Source organism: Haplochromis burtoni, unplaced genomic scaffold (assembly GCF_018398535.1).
Source record: "Haplochromis burtoni strain Fernald_Lab_line unplaced genomic scaffold, NCSU_Asbu1 Contig_470, whole genome shotgun sequence".
Classification (NCBI taxonomy): Eukaryota; Metazoa; Chordata; class Actinopteri; order Cichliformes; family Cichlidae; genus Haplochromis; species Haplochromis burtoni.
In genome coordinates, this window is record NW_024582831.1 from 301,373 (window position 1) to 321,615 (window position 20,243).

The 20,243-nt window shown below is 40.2% G+C and overlaps 1 protein-coding gene across 1 annotated transcript in view; it reads left to right on the top strand.

Annotated features, from left to right (window-relative positions):
- The window catches only part of LOC102303630 (short transient receptor potential channel 5), a 224,732-nt gene extending 204,784 nt beyond the window's left edge, over positions 1-19,948 (top strand). Inside the window, exons 17-18 of the mRNA XM_005946022.3 lie at positions 1,555-1,644; positions 4,522-19,948. Of these exons, the coding sequence (XP_005946084.1) occupies positions 1,555-1,644; positions 4,522-5,550 (1,119 nt within the window). The 3' untranslated portion in view covers positions 5,551-19,948. The remainder of the gene's footprint in view (positions 1-1,554; positions 1,645-4,521) is intronic.
- Positions 19,949-20,243: the final 295 nt, after the last annotated feature.

Here is a 20,243-nt window from a genome sequence, read left to right on the forward strand (position 1 = left end):
GAATTTGTGTTTTGAGAGTTTTGCTCTACTTTGAGTTACAAAGACAGCGAGCACCTTTTTCAGTAAACGAAACCGTGTATTGTTTTTGGCAGCTGTAACCCTCCGTTTGATGTCCAGCTTTAAGGGGATTTTTTTCAGTATTAGTAGAGCAAATCAACCAAAACTGAGCTCTTGTATTTTGACACCTCAGCACTGGCAGGGACTACAAACGCAGGAACGCCAGTACTTTGTATTTGGCAGTGCTGATTGTTACTTTGATATCTGTCCATGTTTTTTAAGGTTTGCTGCAGGAATCTGTCCTGCATTTTAACAAGAGTGTGTGGTGTGTCTTGGCAGAGGCGGAGAGTGACAGCATGCCAGACCGTCCTGTTTGGCAGGCACAGGTGTTGACTGTGGGAGGATGCAGTGTGTTAGTGTGTGCGCGCACTGTTGCAGTGTGTCAGGGTTTGAATTGCCACCCACTGAGCACCAAATGCTTGTGAAATTTGTCTTTGGTCTGTAAATCAATGAGGGTGACCCGCCTCATTGGCTGATTACTTAATGAGACAATAACATTTAAATTCCTACACAGGGTTGAATTGTGCTGCATTGCAATGTTCACACAGCTCAGACAGACACAGAGCACAACGATATAATATCTGAATGAATAAAGATTCAGTGGGTTTTCAGTACATTAGAAATCAGTAAAAGTCAGTGTATCATGGAGATGGATTTAGCCAGTATAGTAAGTACTTAGTAAGTTTGTGAAGTTTCTCTTTGTAGGGATTATTTTTTCAGTAGGAGCACATCCTTGATTTGGAGGCGATTTGTTTGGAGGGATTTACAGAGAAGATAAATACAATCTTAAACGTCCAAGAACTACAAGACACTCTCAAGGCTTTTTAAAAACCCCAATTTAGCATTTTAACTTAATTCTTCATGGCACAGATTCAACAAGCTGCTGGAAACTGTTGAGACAACGCCAGTCTCTGCGATTCTTTTGGTCCTGATAGAGATCACGCTGAGATGTTTCCATGTTTTACACAATCCTTTTATTACCCATTATTCTTACAGATGCATCTGGAGATCAGCACACTGCACTCCTATGCAGTCCTATGCTAAAGGCTGATCTAAAGAACTCCACACAACAGTTACAGTTATAACCTCTGGTCTCCTCCCCTCCACAATAGAAATACACTAGTACAGTGGCCAAGGGTGCTGACACCCTGACCCCCAAATCCTTTTAAGGTAGTGTGCGTTTGCCCTTTGTTTGCCCCTCACTCTCAGTAACTCTTGCTTCCTCCCCTAGGGGTGGGGGTTGATTGTCCTCCTGCCTTGCACCTCAGTTCTTTGTTGATTTTTGACAATCTCTACATGCCCTAAATTCATGTGATTGGTTGATTTGATATTAACAACAATGACCTGTGAACTGGCTGTAACCAACGAAAGAGCAGTTGAGAGTACAGAGAGGGTGGAGAGTGAAGCTATCAGCAGGTGTTAGCATAGACTGGACAGGTCCATCACAAAACCACAACCACATGCTAGCAATGAAATTATGGCACCTGTCTCCAACAGGAAGTGATCCGGAACCTGGTGAAGAGGTACGTGGCAGCAATGATACGCAGTGCCAAGACAGACGAGGGACTGACAGAGGAAAACTTTAAGGTGGGTGATCAGAATAAAGACAGAACACCTCTCACATGCTGTAAGTAATGAGTGTAAAATCCATCTTTCTTCAGGTTTGCAGCAAATCTGTAATTAAAAGCTTCACAGGCCAGTCTGCAGAAACAGAGCACAGCAACTGTTTATGTATGTTTATGTATGTTAGTGCTGTGATAATAGTGCAGGTTTCACTGATACCAGATGCAGAGCTACTCTTTGTCTCTACTGAGATTTATCAAAAGATTTTTAATAACCACCTCCTGCCCCAAATCTACAGCTCTCATCAATACCAGCCATTAAGTCAATAACCCTTGAAGAGAGCTTCTTTGCCTTTCCAAAATATTCTGGGCCATAAATTATTCTGAGCTGCTTTTACCTCCCGAGTCTGTTTCTCATGAAGCCCTTGGAGCCCAGCCTGGGCTTTGAAGTGGAAAGTTCCTCTGGGTTTTTCAATGCAAAAACAACATCAGGTGCACATCATACTCAATCAATGTTCACACCCCGAGTGTGCTCGTGTACTTCTGTGTGTACTAATGTAGAATACGGGAGTTGTAATTGTGCAGAAAGTGCGCGTTTGTGTGCTTAAAAACACGTAGCTAAGATCAGGTGCATGCTGAAGTCAGTTTTTACTCTCCCCAGTGAAGCATTTGGATCCCATATGGTGAGAAAGACAAAAAGGATTTTTTTTTTTTTAGCAGAGTTATTTGGGTCTCGTTGGTCTCTGTTTTGCAGGAGAAAAATGCAGCAAGCAGCGAGTTACAGTAAACAGAGTGCATGTTTATGCAGGCATTTATGGTAATTTTCTGTATTAAAGCTACAGGCTAAATTCACAATGCACGTGATCTGAATGGGAATAAACATCAGCCCTCCTCCCTGGTGGATGCTTCAGAGCTAAGCAACACAGTGAAAATCTTCCAATAGTTGTTTTACTTTCTTCTTGGGGGAAAAAGGGAGAGGCAATTCCTTCCCTTCAATGCTTATCCATTTCTAGAAACCAACTGATTTAAGGAATATAATGCGTTTAATCTGTGATGAAATGATTAAAAGGCTAATCTTTGGAGATGTAGAATCCCATTTTCCAAAAATGTCCTAAAGGTCTCAATTTAAAAAGAACAAAGCAACATTACATAATATACACACTAAATAAACAGCTACAAATAATTGCTTGGCCCCGCCCATCCACAGCCTCTAGCTATTATGTAAGAAAACTGGGTACGAAGACCCACATCATACGGATGATGAAGAGAAATTCAAAGCAATTCGAATGCAGATTGTTTGTAACACAAATAAGCAAAAGATTTGGAGTATAAACAAATGGAAACTGTTAACAGTTGTTTTAAAGTAAAGATGGCCTGAAGCAAAAAAATACAAACAAACAACATGATGGAACTCTCAGTCAGAAGAAACTGATCTAATTTGTCTCTGTTCCATGAAAATACGCAGAAATATAGATATCGCATAATGTCTGGGTCGCTATACAGATTTAGATTGTACTGTAAACCAATTTTAGAAGAAATGACAGTTCAAATAAACACGAGGGTATGTCCTAGGGCTCTCAAGGTCCTTTGGAAATTGGAAGTGTGGAGAATAAATCATGATTTCATGGTCTCATGTTACTGAGTACCTTGTAGGAAGTGGAAGAACCAGAGTTTTAAGGGTTTGACCCATTAAAGACCGTGAAGAATAACGTTTCCACTTCTCTCTTCTTTCTTTCTTTACTCAGAGAAAGTTAGCTGCTCCATTGATCTAGCATTATATTTTGCTGACAATGCCACACAATGGCAATTACAGACATTAAAGACAAAAACCACAAGAAAGTGCTCTAGTATCATTCCCCAAAATCAAATACAACTCAGTGCTAAGTGACACTTTGGACCATACCACCTGGAATTGTTCTTTACAATTGTATTGCAAGATATAACACACCTCTGGTCATAGGATATTTGCAAAGGTGATATCGGGTACAGGGTGTGAGACATCAGTGAGTTTATCTCACCCCTTTCTTGCTACTCGTGTCTCCCAAATTTGGGTCGCACTATGTTGTTGCTGACTTGCAATCTTACTGCCCAAGATGATGTATTCATAACAGTCAAAAAAGTTGAGTTTGGAACGCTGGTCACTTCATCATCAGTTTTACCAACAAATTTTCCATCAGCAGGAGGAAGCTATATCATTAGTACAGTACAGTAGCAACGCTAGCAGGCTATCTAGCTATTAGCATTGCCATAAATACTTGTTACACTGTCATCTTCAGTACAGAAGTACTTGGTGTCAGATGTGTGGCTATACAGTTTAAGAAACTTTGAGTAAACCCTGAAGCTTCTGATATTTTAATACTGTTGGGTTAACAGACTTACTCATTTTGTCCATGTTAAACCTTTATTTTCTCTTCTTTTATGTTAAGCAGTTGAGACTAAACCTACAAGTTTCATTGATGCCAACTAAACTGAGAATAAATGTTTGCTTCTCGTCATTTCCCCTCCACCAACCCCAGTCTCTTTACACTCACTTTCAGGATTTATCCACTCTGTTTTCCTCTCTTCTTGCACGTCTCTTGACCTTGATCTTCCTCTCTTCATCACCCTCCTCTTCACCCTCTGCTTCTACAAACTAATGGTTCACCTCCCCTCTCTCAGCCAGTCATCAGCCTCATCTCTCCCACTTACCCTCCTCACCCTCACCTTCCCTTTCCGTGGTTTTTACTTCTTGGTTTTCCTTTGGATATTAGATATTTTTTTGATATAGGGATTTAGAATTAACAGTACATCCCTCCGAATGAAAAGTAGAAGTGCTACTTTTTTTAAACCTCAATTTTAGCTTCTCATAGCAAGAAATGTTATATCCTTAGGATTTACATTATGAATTCATGTCTATCTTTAGGAGCTGAAGCAAGACATCTCCAGTTTCCGCTACGAGGTCCTAGATCTCCTTGGGAACCGGCGTCCTCCTCGGCGTAACTACTCCTCCTCCAGTGAGACAACGAAAGATGATGGTGCCATGGCATCTGAGGACGACAGCGAGTCAGGTGAAGGCACCGGAGGAGGCTTGGGAGTCCAGAGATCAAAGAGCGTGACCTTCATGACTCCAGCAGAAGATGACACAAAGCCGACACCAACGCTCGGCGTGTCTGCACTGGTGCGTTCTATTTCTGGAATGACCCAGGTAGAAAGGGGGGTAGGTGGGGAGGAGCTGGAGGAAGGTATTGAATGGGGGACAGAGGAGGAGGAAGAGGAGGGAAAACCAAAGAGCAATGGGCTGAAGACGACCGTCATCTCTCCATCCTCCACCTCTGTTGTCCCGTCGTCATCTTCATCATTCTCTTCAGCGCTCTCATCATCACTCGCTCGTACAAGGAGCCGTCTGCAGCGCCTATCAGGTCCGAGTGCAAAGACGGACTCTTTCAAACGCCTCTCCTACCTGTTCTCCCGCTCCAAACGCAAAGCCCCACCCATGCCTGTCCCTGTTCAGTCCCCAGTCTCCTACACCATCTCTGACGGGTTGCTCCGCCCCTTGGGGAGCCACAGCCACTCCGACTTTGGACTCAGCAACGTGACCAGAAGCGAGACTCACCTGAACGAGATGGGCCGTTCTGTTGACATCAGTAACCCGTCGTTCTCTCCTCGGAGAACGAATGGGCGAGACTCGCTTTTGACACTGCCCCTCCCGCCCCCCTGCCCCTGCCAATCCCTGCACTGTGCTTCCAACATGTCTGAGTCCAGCTCGCGCCTCCTGGACTCCAGTGAGGACGTTTTCCAGGGTGGAGGCATGGGAGGATCGGGTGATGGCAGCGTGGATGGAGGAGGGGGAGGAGGAGGGGTGATGATGATGGGCGGTTGGGTGGGACCTTGCGATGATGTCATCGAGGACAGCTGCGAGGTCATAGAGGACTCCGTCACTACACAGCTATAGGAGAAAGGGACTACCAAACTGTTTTTGTTTGTTTGCAAAATGGCTGAATATATACAGAGATGGAGAGAGACAGAGAGAGAGGGCGGAGAATTTGGTGGAATCCGTTCTAGAACTTACCTGGATGGATTTGGGATTCTGGAATTCTAGAATGCAGCACACCCGAGAATGGAGCAGGTTCTAAGGATTGACTGTATCGTCATGGTAACACCACAGAGGGCATCCTAAAGTGGCAGATGTTCATAGAGACAGTTTGTCTGGTATATTTCAGGGTTTAAACAGACACTTTCACTATTATGTGAACTTTATTGTTGGAAGGTTCTGGAGATAAATTGCTAGAACTCAGTTAAAAGTCCATAAATATCTATTTGGAAAACTTATTCCAGACAATCAAAGTATCTCAAGTTTGACATTGTCTGGGATTTTTTAAGATGGAAACACAACACACGCAAGTTCACCATTGAGTGAATTTCCAAGAGAGCCTAGCTAGCTAGCTAAACACAGATAAATGTCATTTATCATCAAGTTTTCTTCAGTGTCACAGAAATCCATGTCCGTTCATCCATGGATACATAAGAAACATTCATTGCTAGAATACAATTCAACAGATGTTTAACTGCCAAAATATAAACTATGTAGGATGATAGTATTTTCTCACTGTCGCTATTACAGTTTCCAAATTATATCACAATGTCATATTTAAAATTGGCAATATATACATATATTTATATATGTATATATTCATGAATAATTGTGAATAAAACACAAGAGAAGGAAATATGAATTTCATATTGGGGTAAAAGTATCTAATTAAAAATATGAGGATGTAAATGAGGACAAAGTAAATTACAGGAAAAGTTTGAGGCAGGTTTTGCATTGAAAATTTTGTGGTGCTTTGACATGCTGGGGTCCGCATTAAAGGGGTTGGGGAAGATGATGGTTACAATCATCCCAAATAAGTACTTTGCCAAATGGAGCTAAGTATACCTGAGCTACTAAAATACTGAACTTAACTTAACTGAACTTAAGTGTAAGCTCTTGGACAAATTACATTGATTTCTTGTTTTGTGATGAAGTTATTTTTCCCTCTCGATGGCAGTCCCCGTCTTTTTGTCTGATCTTCACAGCCTTCACAAAGCCAAACTGTCTTTATATACATCTGCCATTTTCCACAAATGCCACCATGAGACCAAAGGAGTTCATTTAAAAAGGAGCATACTTTTTTTTCCGAAAGATTAAAACACACATCGTTATTATGGGATTACAAGGATTCAAAGTGACTTTTCAAAAAGGAAATATCCCTGTTTGGAAAGTTTCACATGATGGTTTCTTTCCCTTTAACCAAACTTCGAATCTGTATCGGAATAAAAATGGAATTAAATCATCTTAAAACCAGTGGAATTTGAATTGAACTATGCTTTTACATTCAGCTGAATGGAAGGAGATGGCACACGGAATAATGTCCCCTTTAACCATGGAACAATGGATTTAAATTTGACCGAATCACTGGGATGAACAGAAGCAGCATGGAACCTTTGCTCTGCTGTCAATAGCCTGCACCCTCTCTCTCTGCATCAACAAGGGCCAAGGAACTTTATTTTATCCTAATAACAATTATACTAGTAATAATAATAACGGTAATAATAATAAGAGACTTCTATTAATAATAATGAGGACTATTCTGGTTTCTATACACTGTCTTTGCTTCTATTTGAGTTGCCTACGATATCCTGGCTTCTCGTTCAGCTCTTCCTTAATAAGTACACTTTAACCTGGTGAATAATAAGATATTTATTGTGTGGAAGAGGGAGGAGGGATGGATAAATGGGGGTGGGAGAGAGAGCTTAAGAAACGCGGGACGTTTTAAGGAAGGAAGAACAAGGTCAGGGGAAATAAAGGCAGGAGGAATGATTGGAAGAATGGAGGGAGAGGAAATGAGGCAAATAAGTGAAGGCACATAGATATGCTTGAATGAGGAACAGATGGACTAAAATGGGGATGAGTTTCCCTTTCTATCTATCTGGGAAATCTATTTAAAAGGGAAATTTCACCAGAATTTCATCATGATTTTTTTTTTCTCTTGAAGTCGCTTGGTGAGGCGACTTCAAAGGGTTGGCATGAGCAGAGGCTGTTGAATTTTACTCTGGTTAATATACGACTGTCAGCGGTGAAGTAGAGAAATTATGCATGTTTGATCAAAAAAGAAAAAAAGAAAAAACACCGTTACCTGCAACACACACATGCAAGCACACACACATTCACGCACTTAAAAATCAGCTTGTGTGATGAATAGCTGACAGCTAAAAGTATTGGTCTTGTTTTTGTTGGTCTCTCAGCAGGATGACATCACCTCCTCTTATTTCTTATTTGACTGTTTTATTCATTTTGTCCGTCCTTGTCCTCTTTTTTTCATAAAAAAGCCCTCTGGTTAGGCAGCTGTCCTGGCAGTAGAAAGCCTCAGAGCAGCAATAAATCAGCATTCCAAAATGTCACGACGTCAACCGCTGTGCATCCTGTAATCATAATGTCACGGCCAGAGCTCGGACAGCAGGTGCGCAGTTAAGTGCTTAGCAGTGCCAGCCCATCAATTTAGTATTTAAAAATCAATGTCTTCTTACTTTACATTCCAGTAACAGAGGATGACGTGACAACTGCTTTAATACTGTTTGATTTTAGTAATTGTGAGAAATTAAGACACAGTTGGTCGTTTAGATCTTAAAAGTACAAGGATGTTTTATTTTTAATTTGAATTAGCAAACATTTCACAATTTGGGATTTGGATATGTTTTTGGTTTCACATTAACTCTTTAGCCCTTCAAGGTCTGCTAGGAGTAACCTCTGAAGCTCCTATTGTGATTGGCCTGTTCAGTACCATCGATTCCTCCCGTGCATTTCCGGCTACTTTTTCACGGCAGTTTTTGAATTTGTCAGTGAGAGAATAGCAGTCATCCTCTTAGTATAAGGAACAATGAACATAGCATCAATATAAGGATTCACAAATGACAGCAGATTCCTAGAGGTAGATTGTTGAAACAATCAGAGTAGATGTGAGGGAATGTACAAAGGAGTGGGACAAAAATGATTTCCCTCCGAACGAATAAAAAAAAGTGCAAAAAAGACAGCACACCGAGGAGGGAAAAATGTTCCTTTTTTTCTATCTGCTGGCACTGAAACATCTGGACACGGCCACGCTGTAATCAACACATAATGCAGCAGCACACAAGCACGTCAGCCATGGTTACATCGTAGGCTCTACATGCCTACGAAGTCTAAATCCTCCTCTGCTTTGCATTGCCTTTGTTTGTCTTTTAGACTGCTGCAGCACCTTCTATTATGCTAAATCCATTATTTGATGGATATTTTTGTTTAGTTTTGTCAGTTTTGTTTTTTAATCACTCTCACTCTTTCCCTTTTTCGGTTGTTTTTGAAGGAGACTAATTTTTTTGTTTGCTAGAGTAAACTCAGGCACAACATGAAGTCAGGCTCAACCACAACCCCAGCAGACCAGCTGGTCTTAATGTCAGGCCACATCAGCTGGTGGTTCAGCTGATACCTTGCTATGCATGCCATTGGCAGATCTTATATAGTGTGTGCTATTTAAGCTGCTTTAACCTGGCTACAGTTGCTGCACATCTGCAAGCTGCTTTGCAACCCTGTCCACTCATAACCCCTCCTTAAATTGATGTGTCTGATGTAATCAATGTTATATTGTTTGTTACTGATACCTGCTCTGTTCTGTGCTGGTCTGAGAACAGAGCAAATACAAATACAAATGACTGCAGATGGAAATACCAATCTTCAGACTGCAGTGTTGCAAAATGGACCCATGGTGTTTCAGCGTCATGTTTTACTGCCCTATAGATGAAAATGTCAGCTTGTAATGATAAATTAAAAAAGAGGATTTGTCTGTTGCCACTTTAAAGCATGGCAGAAATTTAGTTTTAGTAATTGCACTCAGTGCGCTTTACATAACATTCCTCATTCACCCATTCATACAAGCGCTTTTTTATGGTTTTTCTATGCAAGTGCTTTCTATCTAACATTCACACACACTGGGCTGAATGCAGACTAGTGATATACATGGAAATGATGCATCCATGTTTTTAATCACACTAACGTAATATTCATGTTGAGTATCGCCACCAACATCAGTGTTTCCGCTGCTTCACCAGAAAGCAGCACAAGTTAGCAGCCCCACTATGAGTTGTAGTAGTTCCTATGTTTGCCAACTATGCTGTTTTTTACACTATTTTACAGTATATATGTGATATATACATATATCACAAAGCCTCTTTAAAAAAAATAGAAGTGTTTTGGAAGCTGATTCAGTAGCAGGGCAGGTGAATGAGTTTCCACCCGTCAGCTCCAGCCTCACCTCACTAACAGTTAGGCTTTAAATCTGCACATTAAAGAAAGTGCATGAAGCCCATGAAAGAGACATAGTTCTTAGTGGATTTGTATTGTAGGATACAGCCCAGATCGCCGTTATTTTTCTCAATGAAAAGCTTGCAAACACAGCAAGTGAAGATGAATGTCAGTGAAGTTGCCACGCAGGGCTGTAATTTATGGCAGAACTCTCCTCTCTGATAAACTCAAAGCAAGCAACAGAGAGGCAGCACAGAGACCGTGAACCCAGGGGGAGCGACAGCATTTTTTATTTTTTATAAGGCTGACAACAGCAGTGATACTTACTGTAATCGTGTAATCATAATCAGAAGCTTTTCAAGGAGTCCTTCCTCATGACACCTTAAACATGAAGAAGAGCAACATTTTTCCTGCTCACTTCCAAAACTGGTTTGTAAAACTGATTCCAGCACTCCAGACAAACAGCGATATAGCGATCTTTAAGTCTTTCATCTTTGCTACAAGCTGACAGCGGCCTTCTCTACTTTACCACACAATTTAATTTTAAACTTTAGTTGCTAATCATAATTATTTGTGCAGATGTAGACTGCTTTGAGCTTTGTCTCAGGCCAGTTAAAAATATACAAGGGACCAGCAAAGCCCAAAGCAAACACCAGGGTGGTGAGACTGAGCAAAATATACACCAGTAAACGTCTTGATTTAACTGTGTGGTCACTTGAGAGGCTGGACTAAACTACTTTAAAAGACCCTCAGCGATCTGAACTGAAAGGGGGAGTATTGTAGAAACACCACTGATAAAATAAGTACAGCTTCTAATTTAGAATTTGTTGTTTACCTGAGATGTCTAGCATATTTAAATGTTAAATATGCTAAATGTTGTGTCATTTTTTGTTAAAGTACACACTTCAAAGGCCGGTGACAAAGAGCAAACTAGTACCTGGCCTTTAGTCAGAGCAAAGACAGTTAGGTGACATAGCCTCAAAATTATTTCATTTGTGATAACAATGCTTCCGACAATATAGAAAAAAAATATTATTATGTTATGTTTGCAGGCATCTATAAAAGTTAATGAAGGGCATTTTCTTTTCCAGTGAGCTGATGTCATTGATGACAAACTTCACAGTATAGTGAAATATCAGTAAAAAAGTGTTATTTCCTTGGAAATTTGAAGTAAAAGTACAAAATAACTATTTAATATTTTAGTGTAACAAAAATTAAAATAACTTAAAACTGCCAATTGTCTCGTTGTTGAAATGATACAATATGACATGTGAAAACTAATTCTGTTATTATTGCAGATGATATGGGAGGCAGGAAAAGATGGACATAGCTAACCTGACATCACACACCAGTGTCTGAAGTCCTGTTTTGAATAAGAATACTTTATTAATCCCAGACGACATTATATAATTTGGAACCAGGTGTCACAAGCAATATAGAAATCCCACTGAAACTGGCTGCTTATTGGCTGATTGACATGTCTTATACTACCATGCATAATCCCTCCCTTTGAAACTTAGGTTCCCCAGAACTTACAAAATGCACATAATGTTTTATCTAGTATGACCTGAAGTCAGTGAGCACATCATGATTCATCAGGAAAGGTTTGCAGAAGTCAAGAACAAGGACTGTTTACCCCATTGGCTTCTATAGGGTTGAAGATTTTTTTTTTGTAGTATCGCCCCCTGCTGGTGATCAAAAAGAACGCCGATCTAAGACTGCGAAGATAGTTGCTTCACATTTCAGACAATTTTTTGCTTCTTTTAGCTCTTTGTTTTGAAATGATTTCCATCTTTAACCTTGTCTGTATCATATCATCTGTATCAACCAACAACATTTGCGCTATAAAGATAACCTTCATTGCTTACATATTCTATGAGGGCTGTCAAGTGTATGTGTTTGTGTTGATATCCAGTATTTTCATTTCAGACCACTGCACACTTTTCTTCAATTTATTGGTGGTAAATTGTGGAAATGACAAATTTAAAATCTTTGAGTCTGCCCTCATGCTCACAAAGTCTTAAAGCTACACCAGTTAATAGGAATGACTGTGCAATATGAATTGCGTAGTTATTGGTAGAAAAACTTGCTATTTGTCTGCCGGGTGTGCAAATGACTGCACACACACTCCCCGTGAAAATGCTAAAAAGTGATAATACATCAGTGGTGTGTTTTCAGGTTGTTGCACTACCCTCAAGTGGCCCAGAGAAAATCAATTAATCCAGCTCTAATGCATCAGGATATTAGAAAACTGTGGATTAATATTTGAATAATCTTTTGATCTTGTGTGAGGCTTCAGGCATTTAATAAATCGATGTTTTGATCGGCTGGCTCGCAGACTGGACTTATGCTGAGCAGGAAGGAGTTTAAGAAATGTAATGGCTTCTAAAAACGCTCCTTAAAGTGATAATCAGCATCAATGATTGCATCAGTGGAGTAAGTAAAGCTCTGGATGATCTGCAGTGAAAATGAGAACCTGGAGGAAAAGGAGGGCACAAGTAGAGGTGCATTTTATTAAACAAATCTTAACATTCAAACTAAACACAACAGAAAGGACAAATCTAAACTAAGGTACAACCCAGGGTCGGCGCCGTGAGAGAGATTCAGCTGAGGAGTTGAGGGGTGATGTAGACAATCTGATAGTGCTTTCTAACGTTCACACAAATTCATGATTCGATGAGAACAACTAGGCGTTAGCATCTTGCCCAAGGATATTTGGCATATTTGCAGCCATATTTGAACCACCAACTTTCAGATTAGAGTAGATGATCTGCTCTACCTCCTGCGTTACAGCCACCCCATTTCTCCTTTTAACTCATTAGTGGAAGCAGCCTATAAAGCACTCCAACACAGAGTATACTAATTGGACTCCCTGAAGGTGCAGCACCTATTTTGTGTGGTTGAAACTCCACCCAATTGGATGCAAGTTTGTTGCAGATATAAACAAAATCAAACGGTGTATATATATATAAATAAAAAAATAATGGTCTCCCTTTTTGAATCTCCTCTATGCCTTTGACCCAAAACCGGTAACGGCAGATGGCTGCCCCTCCCTGAGTCTAGTTCAGTTGGAGGTCTGTTCCTGTTAAAAGTGACTTGGCCCCTTCATAACGTTGACAAGTGGTCCACTTAGGGGGTCGTCCGATTTCTGGGGTTTTCTATCCAATACTGTAGGTTCTTTACAGGGAAGAGTGGTTTGAGTTCACTGTTGTTGTCGATTTGTGATATCTAAATCACATTAAACTGAACTGAAGGGAAGCTGGATCTGTAGGAACACCTGAATGAATCTGAAACAACATAGGCAGGTTATGGACATGACTGCATCCACCCATCAGAGAGGTGTATAAGTTGCTGCAGTTGCTGATTATAAATTGCTGTGACCGTCTTTAGAATTGCAGCTGCAATATTTACCCTAACTCTTAATAAGGAGACCCTTCAGCAGCAATAAGTACGACTCCACGTGGAGTGTAGCGGCCTTTGTTTATGTTCTCCTTTCAAGAAAAAGCTGGCCATCCAGTGCTTGTATGAATGAGTGAATGAGACAAGATGTATAAAACGCTTCGAGTGCTCAGGTAGAGTAGAAAAAAAACAGTTCATTTACCAAAAGTGTAGGAGCAGAGCTGGAACTGGGCTTAAATGCACAAAGAGAAGCAAGGACAAGGTGAAACTGTTCAGGGGCGACTCTTGACTTTAACTTGACACTGTGGTGAATTTTAGAATTTAGATAAACTAACAAATGCTCAGAACTGGAAATATCACAGCTGATTTTCATTTCAACCATACAGCCTCCACTTTAGCTCCTTGCCCATTGCCATCTTGATATATATACATATATATATATTTAAAAAAATTCCCCTTCGGGCAGTTTTTATCGTTCAAGCTCAGGTCCTCTACCAGAGGCCTGAGAGCTTGAGGGTCATGGACAGTATCCTTGCTGTTCCTAGGACTGCGCTGTTCTGGAAAGATGCCACGGCGTCACTGCACCTAGTGCTCCGATTACCACTGGGACCACTATTACCTTCACCCGCCACATCTTCCCGAGCTGTTCTCTGAGCCCTTGGTACTTCACCAGCTTCTCATGTTGCTTCTTCCTGATGTTGCTGTCATTCGTTATTGCCACATTCCCCACTACTCTGTCTGGTTGGCTAGCCATCACCAGTTTCTCTGTTCTTATCTGGTTCTCAGAGGATCTTAGCTTGATCATTCTCAACCATCCTAGGGGGCGTCTCCCATTTTGACCTTGGGATTTCCAGCCCATACTCGCCACAGATGTTTCTGTATACAAGATGGCCACTTGGTTACGGTGTTCCATGTATGCCCTACCTGCTAGCATCTTGCAACCCTCTGTTATGTGGAGGGTGCAACATATAAAGGGAAACTGTGATGATGAATACACAGAAGGGTAATCAGGGCAGAGTGGAGACACCTTAAAAGCAAAACTAAATACAAGGCACTAGAAACATAAACGTACTGTAGCTTAAGTAAAACAGGCAGTGTCCTCCTGTGGAAAGACACAGGAGGACAAAAGGAAACACAGAGCAGAATATAATTTAATCCTGGCCATTGCTATCCTTATATATTTATATACTTTTTGGAACACATTTAGACAAGTGCATGGATTGCTAGATCACCAGTTAACACATTTGCATAAGCACTAAACACGGTTTGTTCATAAAACTGACCTGCCCTCCATCTGTCACTATGCTTCACCAATATCATCCCCAGCCTATTTATTTGTGAATGCAACTCTGAAAAGATTTTACATTTAAAACAAAAAATTTAATTAAATTAAAGGTGAGGAAAAATACAATTGAAAAGGTCAGTACCCAGAAAAGTGGAAAGATAAAAAAAAACAACCCAAAAAAACAGGATCCTCTGTTACCATGGCAACCAGCCTGCATGACACCACCCCATAGTCAGAACTGTTCAGGTCTCATAATCAGTCAGGCTTCCGTGTGCACTGAAACTCTGACTATTACTTACCACAATAAAACAAAATCGCAACATTGCTGTCATTGTTGCACCAATCGAAGGCTTTTATTTTGAAATGTAATGTCTGAGTGAAGACACTCGCAGAGGAGCATTGATAATTTGATAAAGTCACTGCAGTCATGTGTGTGCTGTCCTTAAAAGATTTCAGATCACACCACACCAGACTCAACAGGCCGCACATGCCATTTGGCAGAGCATTAATAATCAATCACTGTGGTAGATCAATATCAGTAATGCCTGTCTGTTCTCCAGAGTGTGTGTGTGTGGCCATGGTGTAATTGATCCAGCCAGAATCCATAATTAGATTCTGTTTTGCTCCTGATTAATAGGTATTGACTTGGTTAGAGTTGTACCCAATCAATAGGTGTGTGTTTATATCTCAAACTGTGTCATTCTGAGGACCACGTTTGGGAGTTTTGGGACATTTGTTGAAGTTGAGGGAATTTTGACAGCTCTGATGAGGGTTAAAGTTGATTTTAGGGTTTAGAGTAAAACCTGGTTGGTTTTTGAATTTGAAGTGGCATTTAGTTGTCATAATCACACGAAGAGTGTCCTCACAAAGCTAGAGATACAGACATGTGCCGGTCCAGGAGATAGAGAGACTGAGATATAGAGAAACAAGCAGAGCGTTATTGAAGAGGATATATGTTCTAAATGGGCATGCAGTGATACACTGTGGGGTATAAAAATAGAAATCAAGCAGTGGTAAGGACGGGAGGAGACGTGTGATTCATCTTATGCATTATTCACTCACACGACCACTGACCAGCTGCAGGTTTGACTGTGAATTGCTTAAGGCAGCCGCAGCCTCCAGTCCACTTTAATAACCCTGGTCGAATGTGAATCAGCCTTGTCTCAAGCAGCAACCTCCGAGGCTAATAAAATTACACAAAGTGCTAAAAAATGCAGTTCCCCCGACAGCCACTTGAGGCTGAATCCAAAGATAGACTTCTATGTTAAAAACACTACAGCATTAAAAAGCTGGTTTACAGCCCAGAATGAAAAAAATGGGTTTGTAATGATTCTTAACAAGAGTATAGAGGGTTACTTATTTTGTAACTCACCAATCTGGGCACAGGAGTTAGGCGAGATTTAGTAGGCCACTCCCTGCCTGCAAAATCTCACTCGCACTAATTGAAATCAGTAGACTGGATCTCTCTGTGCCTGTGCAGTTGGTGCCTTGAAACAGAAGCATCTCACATAATATAGATTGCTCCAAGAAGTTTGCACTACAGGTTTAGGAAGTGAAATTTTAGGGTTTTATTAGTATTTATTAGCCTGTAACTTAGAGATTCACCGCCCCTCTCCTGACTCAAAAACCCTCGGCATGATGTAAAATGTGAAGTCCAGTGAGTAATGTCACAGTGGCTCCATTCATATTTTAATGCAGTTTGTCCCTCGTTTTCTATTACAGGCCTTCATAGCGTGTTTGTGTAAAGGAAGAGACATTTTTTAATCACATTTACACGGGGCACATGCTTGTCCATTATTACCATTCAAAAATGTGCTTCAAAATATGTATGTTTATTATACATAAACAGCAGTAAAGAGCCTTTTTAAGAAAAGTTGCTATTGGTCAAATTTATGGTCACTATATAGCAAGTTTCTGAGTTATATGTGGCAAAATTACACATTTTAGACTTGTTGGGCATTTAGATTTTCATATTAAAATTAGTTCTAATGTCAAGATTTATAAGAAAAAACATGACTGAAAAACAGTTGAGTTAACAAATAAAACTTGACCTCTTATTGAGGCCAGATTCAGAATGTTACAAAAGGGCACAAGGCCAAGAAACAAGAATACACAATGCTGACATAAGATCTAACAAAAGACAAAGGGAGACTGGAACTAAATATACACAGAAGGGTAATCAGGGTAGAGTGGAGACTATTGGAAAATAAAACTAACCAAAAGGCACTAGAAACTTAGCTTAAAGTAAAACAGAGTGACTAACTTTAAGCAAGGGAAAAACACAGGAGGACAAAAGAAAACACAGAGGAGAACATGATTAACTACTAAATTATAAGTAGAACTGAATACTCAAAATACTAGAAATACCTCTGAGCTGAAAAGTAAAAAAAAAACCCTCTGAAAACAGAAGACAGTTAATATCATTCATAACCAAAAACCAAGGTAAAGCCAAAATTCATAGACCATGGACATTTAACCTGATTCATATATTCAGGCTCACATAAATGTATGCATGCAGAATCACAGGAAAGGGCAAGATTTCAGTTTTCCACAAATCTCAAGTGTGTTGACTGATCACATTTGAGATTTGACAAGTGCCACACTTGGAAGGTAGTCAGTGCTCTGCACTTCATACTGGAATGATGTACATTCCCCCAGTAAGGTGGTTTCATTTAGATTGTGATTTAAGGTTGCAAGGACTGGATTTCAGCTGCTGGGTTTCAGTGTTTTTTCATTCACTATTATAGGAAGCAGGTACAGGAGTGGCTCAAAGGTTTTGAGAAAAGGTGTATTTGAATTATGTCTCAGAAGGAGGGTTTTTTTTTTTTCTTCATGGCATCGTGTTATCAACAGTCAACTATTGTCATAGAAAAGACAGGCCGACTAGATCATGTCTCAGTCCTTACGGTTTCTTTTTAATTAGATTGAAAAAAGAAGACAAAAAGCATAGTTAACAGGAAGTTTCTGCTAAACTGCTCAACAGCCATGAGTTTGGCTGCTTATGAACATATCAGCCTTTTGTGGGTAACTCTCATGCATTTTCTCAACCAATCATATGTCATTCATTAGTATCCTTCAGTCTCATTAGAGTTACTCCAACTGCCTCGAAGTTAAAATTAGTTAAAGTAAAGTGCTCACCTTGTTCTTGTCACCAGATAGCAGGTACTTAGTTTTTGTTTTTTTGTCCCCTGTCATTGCCAGAAGTCTCTGGTCACCCCACTGCTGCTGTTCCCTTCCTGTCTGTATGCACATAAAAGGCAGTGACTGAAGGTAATGAGTTGTTTTACACTAATATCAGGACTTCCATACATCAGTCCACTTATCTAACTAAGAGTGATGGTGGTATTGGGGTCTATTGTACTAGGGGCAGGTCATCAGTTAGTCACTGGACTATCTGGCTAAATAGAAATGAGCATTAACACTAAAACTGTCTCCAGTTTCCTGCATCAATCAATAATCAATTTCCTGCACATGTCACAGAGGTTGCTGCTGCTACTCATCACACAAGCACTTTCTCACATGCACACACAGTGACAAACAGGTACACACAGTACACATACATATATGAGTATATCATTCAGGTTCCCCTCTCACCTTCTAAAGGGATTTTGAGCTTTAAGAATAAGAAACCTGTCCTTGTTTCGTTTTTTTCTTTTCTTTTCTTTGTTTTTATGGATTTCCACTTGGATGAATGTATGACTGTGTTATTTTTCTAGAACCGGACGGCTAGCGCACGTTGTTGACTCTTTAATAAAGGCATCCTTAGAAAACTGGGCTGTGGCCGGGCTGTTTCTTTGACTTGACCTGTGTCTGAGACTTTTTCCTTTTCAGTTATCCCACAGGAAAGGACGTAAGGGTCAAACTTGAATTTGAAAACCACCTGAAATTGTGAGACATTTGATTCTCAATCATTAAATCCGCATTGGAGCTCTGCTTAACTGCAAGTATCTCTTTTGCAGCCAAAATAGAAGCCTTAAAGATATGTAATTCCACCACTGGGAACAAAAATATTATACAAAGTTTATAGATCGATTCATGCTTTCTCACTCATTCTGTCACTCCTTCCTGTTACCATTCAAAATCTGCTAAAATAGAAATTAGAGGTACCTATTCTTTTTTCTTCCAAATTATCTTCACAGAATTGCAAAAACAAGTGTAAACATCATCTTTGATGGCGAAAGAACAGAAATATGAAGAGTAGTTCTGAGAGATTCTGCAGAGGCTGATGAGGGCTTAATTGAATTGATGTAACCAGAGAAGAGACTGAGAAGATCAAAGAACCGAAGCTACGGCAGCGATTGGGACCCAAACACCTGCCGCGAGTCTGTAAAGCCAGCTGTGAGTTTAAATGTGCACTCACAAAAGGCACTTTTAACAGGAACACTTGTTTTGTCTGTTCTGGCGCTGTGGCTCTGGTTATTTTTAGAGGCGCTTGGAGACGAGGAGGACTCACTCTGAGATTTAATTGACATCCTGTCGGGTGTTTCTAGGTGCCTGACTGCATGACTTTTCTCCTGACAGAACGGGTGCAGCGAGTCGTAAGAAACCCGCTCACCATAAAAGACTCGGGGTGTGGTTCTAATGCCAAATATAACCTGGCTGAGCCATGTAAATTAGATCAAGAGGAGCTGACTTCCTTATGTAAGAGGTGGGAGTTGTTAATGGAGCGCACAGTGCTGTCAAAGTGCTTTTCATTTACTTTTGCATATTCAGTGGTATTGCACTAAAAGCCACGTGTGGGGCTTTTAAAAAAATTGTATTTATTCATTTATAATTCTTCATGCTATGTTGTGTTATGATTTCCACCAACTACAATTAATTTGTCAGAATGTATAATATTTCAGCTGAAATGCCTTACAAAAACGGCATTTCAGCCACTTTTCAAGTTTGAAAGTGAAGAATTTAAACAATATTTCTAATCTAGTGTCTAATTCTAAAGTAATGGCCCAGTCCCACTAGACCAGGCGTATCAAACATAAGGCCAGGGGGCCAGAATCAGCCCAGCAAAAACTCATATTTACCCCACTGGGTGGTTTTTTTTAAAAAATTTGAAGGTGGGCTTAACTTTTACATGTACAACAATATTTTCTTGAGTTTTTGCTGCTGACAAAGACCTCCCCCATGGCCACTGACTACATCAAAGTAATTAAGTGATAAATAAACATTTATATGAAAGTTCCTTTTTTTCACAATCCATTGTAGAAATATCTGTGTTTTTACGATGGATCCACAAAAATGGGCATTTTCAGGAACTTTGTGTTATTTAATGACTAGACAGTCTGGCCAACCAGCTACTAGTACCAGTGTATTTTCTGTCATTTTACACATTTATTTCTTACAGTTTAAGCTGAAGGAGCCATGCTGAGAGACTTTATTTACTCCAGCAGGATTTCTTTATCATGTAGAAAAACTGAGATGTTCTGATGAAATTGCATGTCTTTATCTTAGAGATCAAAGTGGGCTGTATGTGGCCCACGATGTGAAATTAGTTTGACATCTCTGCACTAGAGTAAAAATAAAATGACAATCTCCTGGCAACTAGGAAAAAAAATCAATGGTCATCCAGTACATTGAAGTTTTCTGTATTCAGCCACTAGTTGTAGGTGTCTGAACAAAACCAGTTCACCTGCAGGTGACCAGTTTCAAT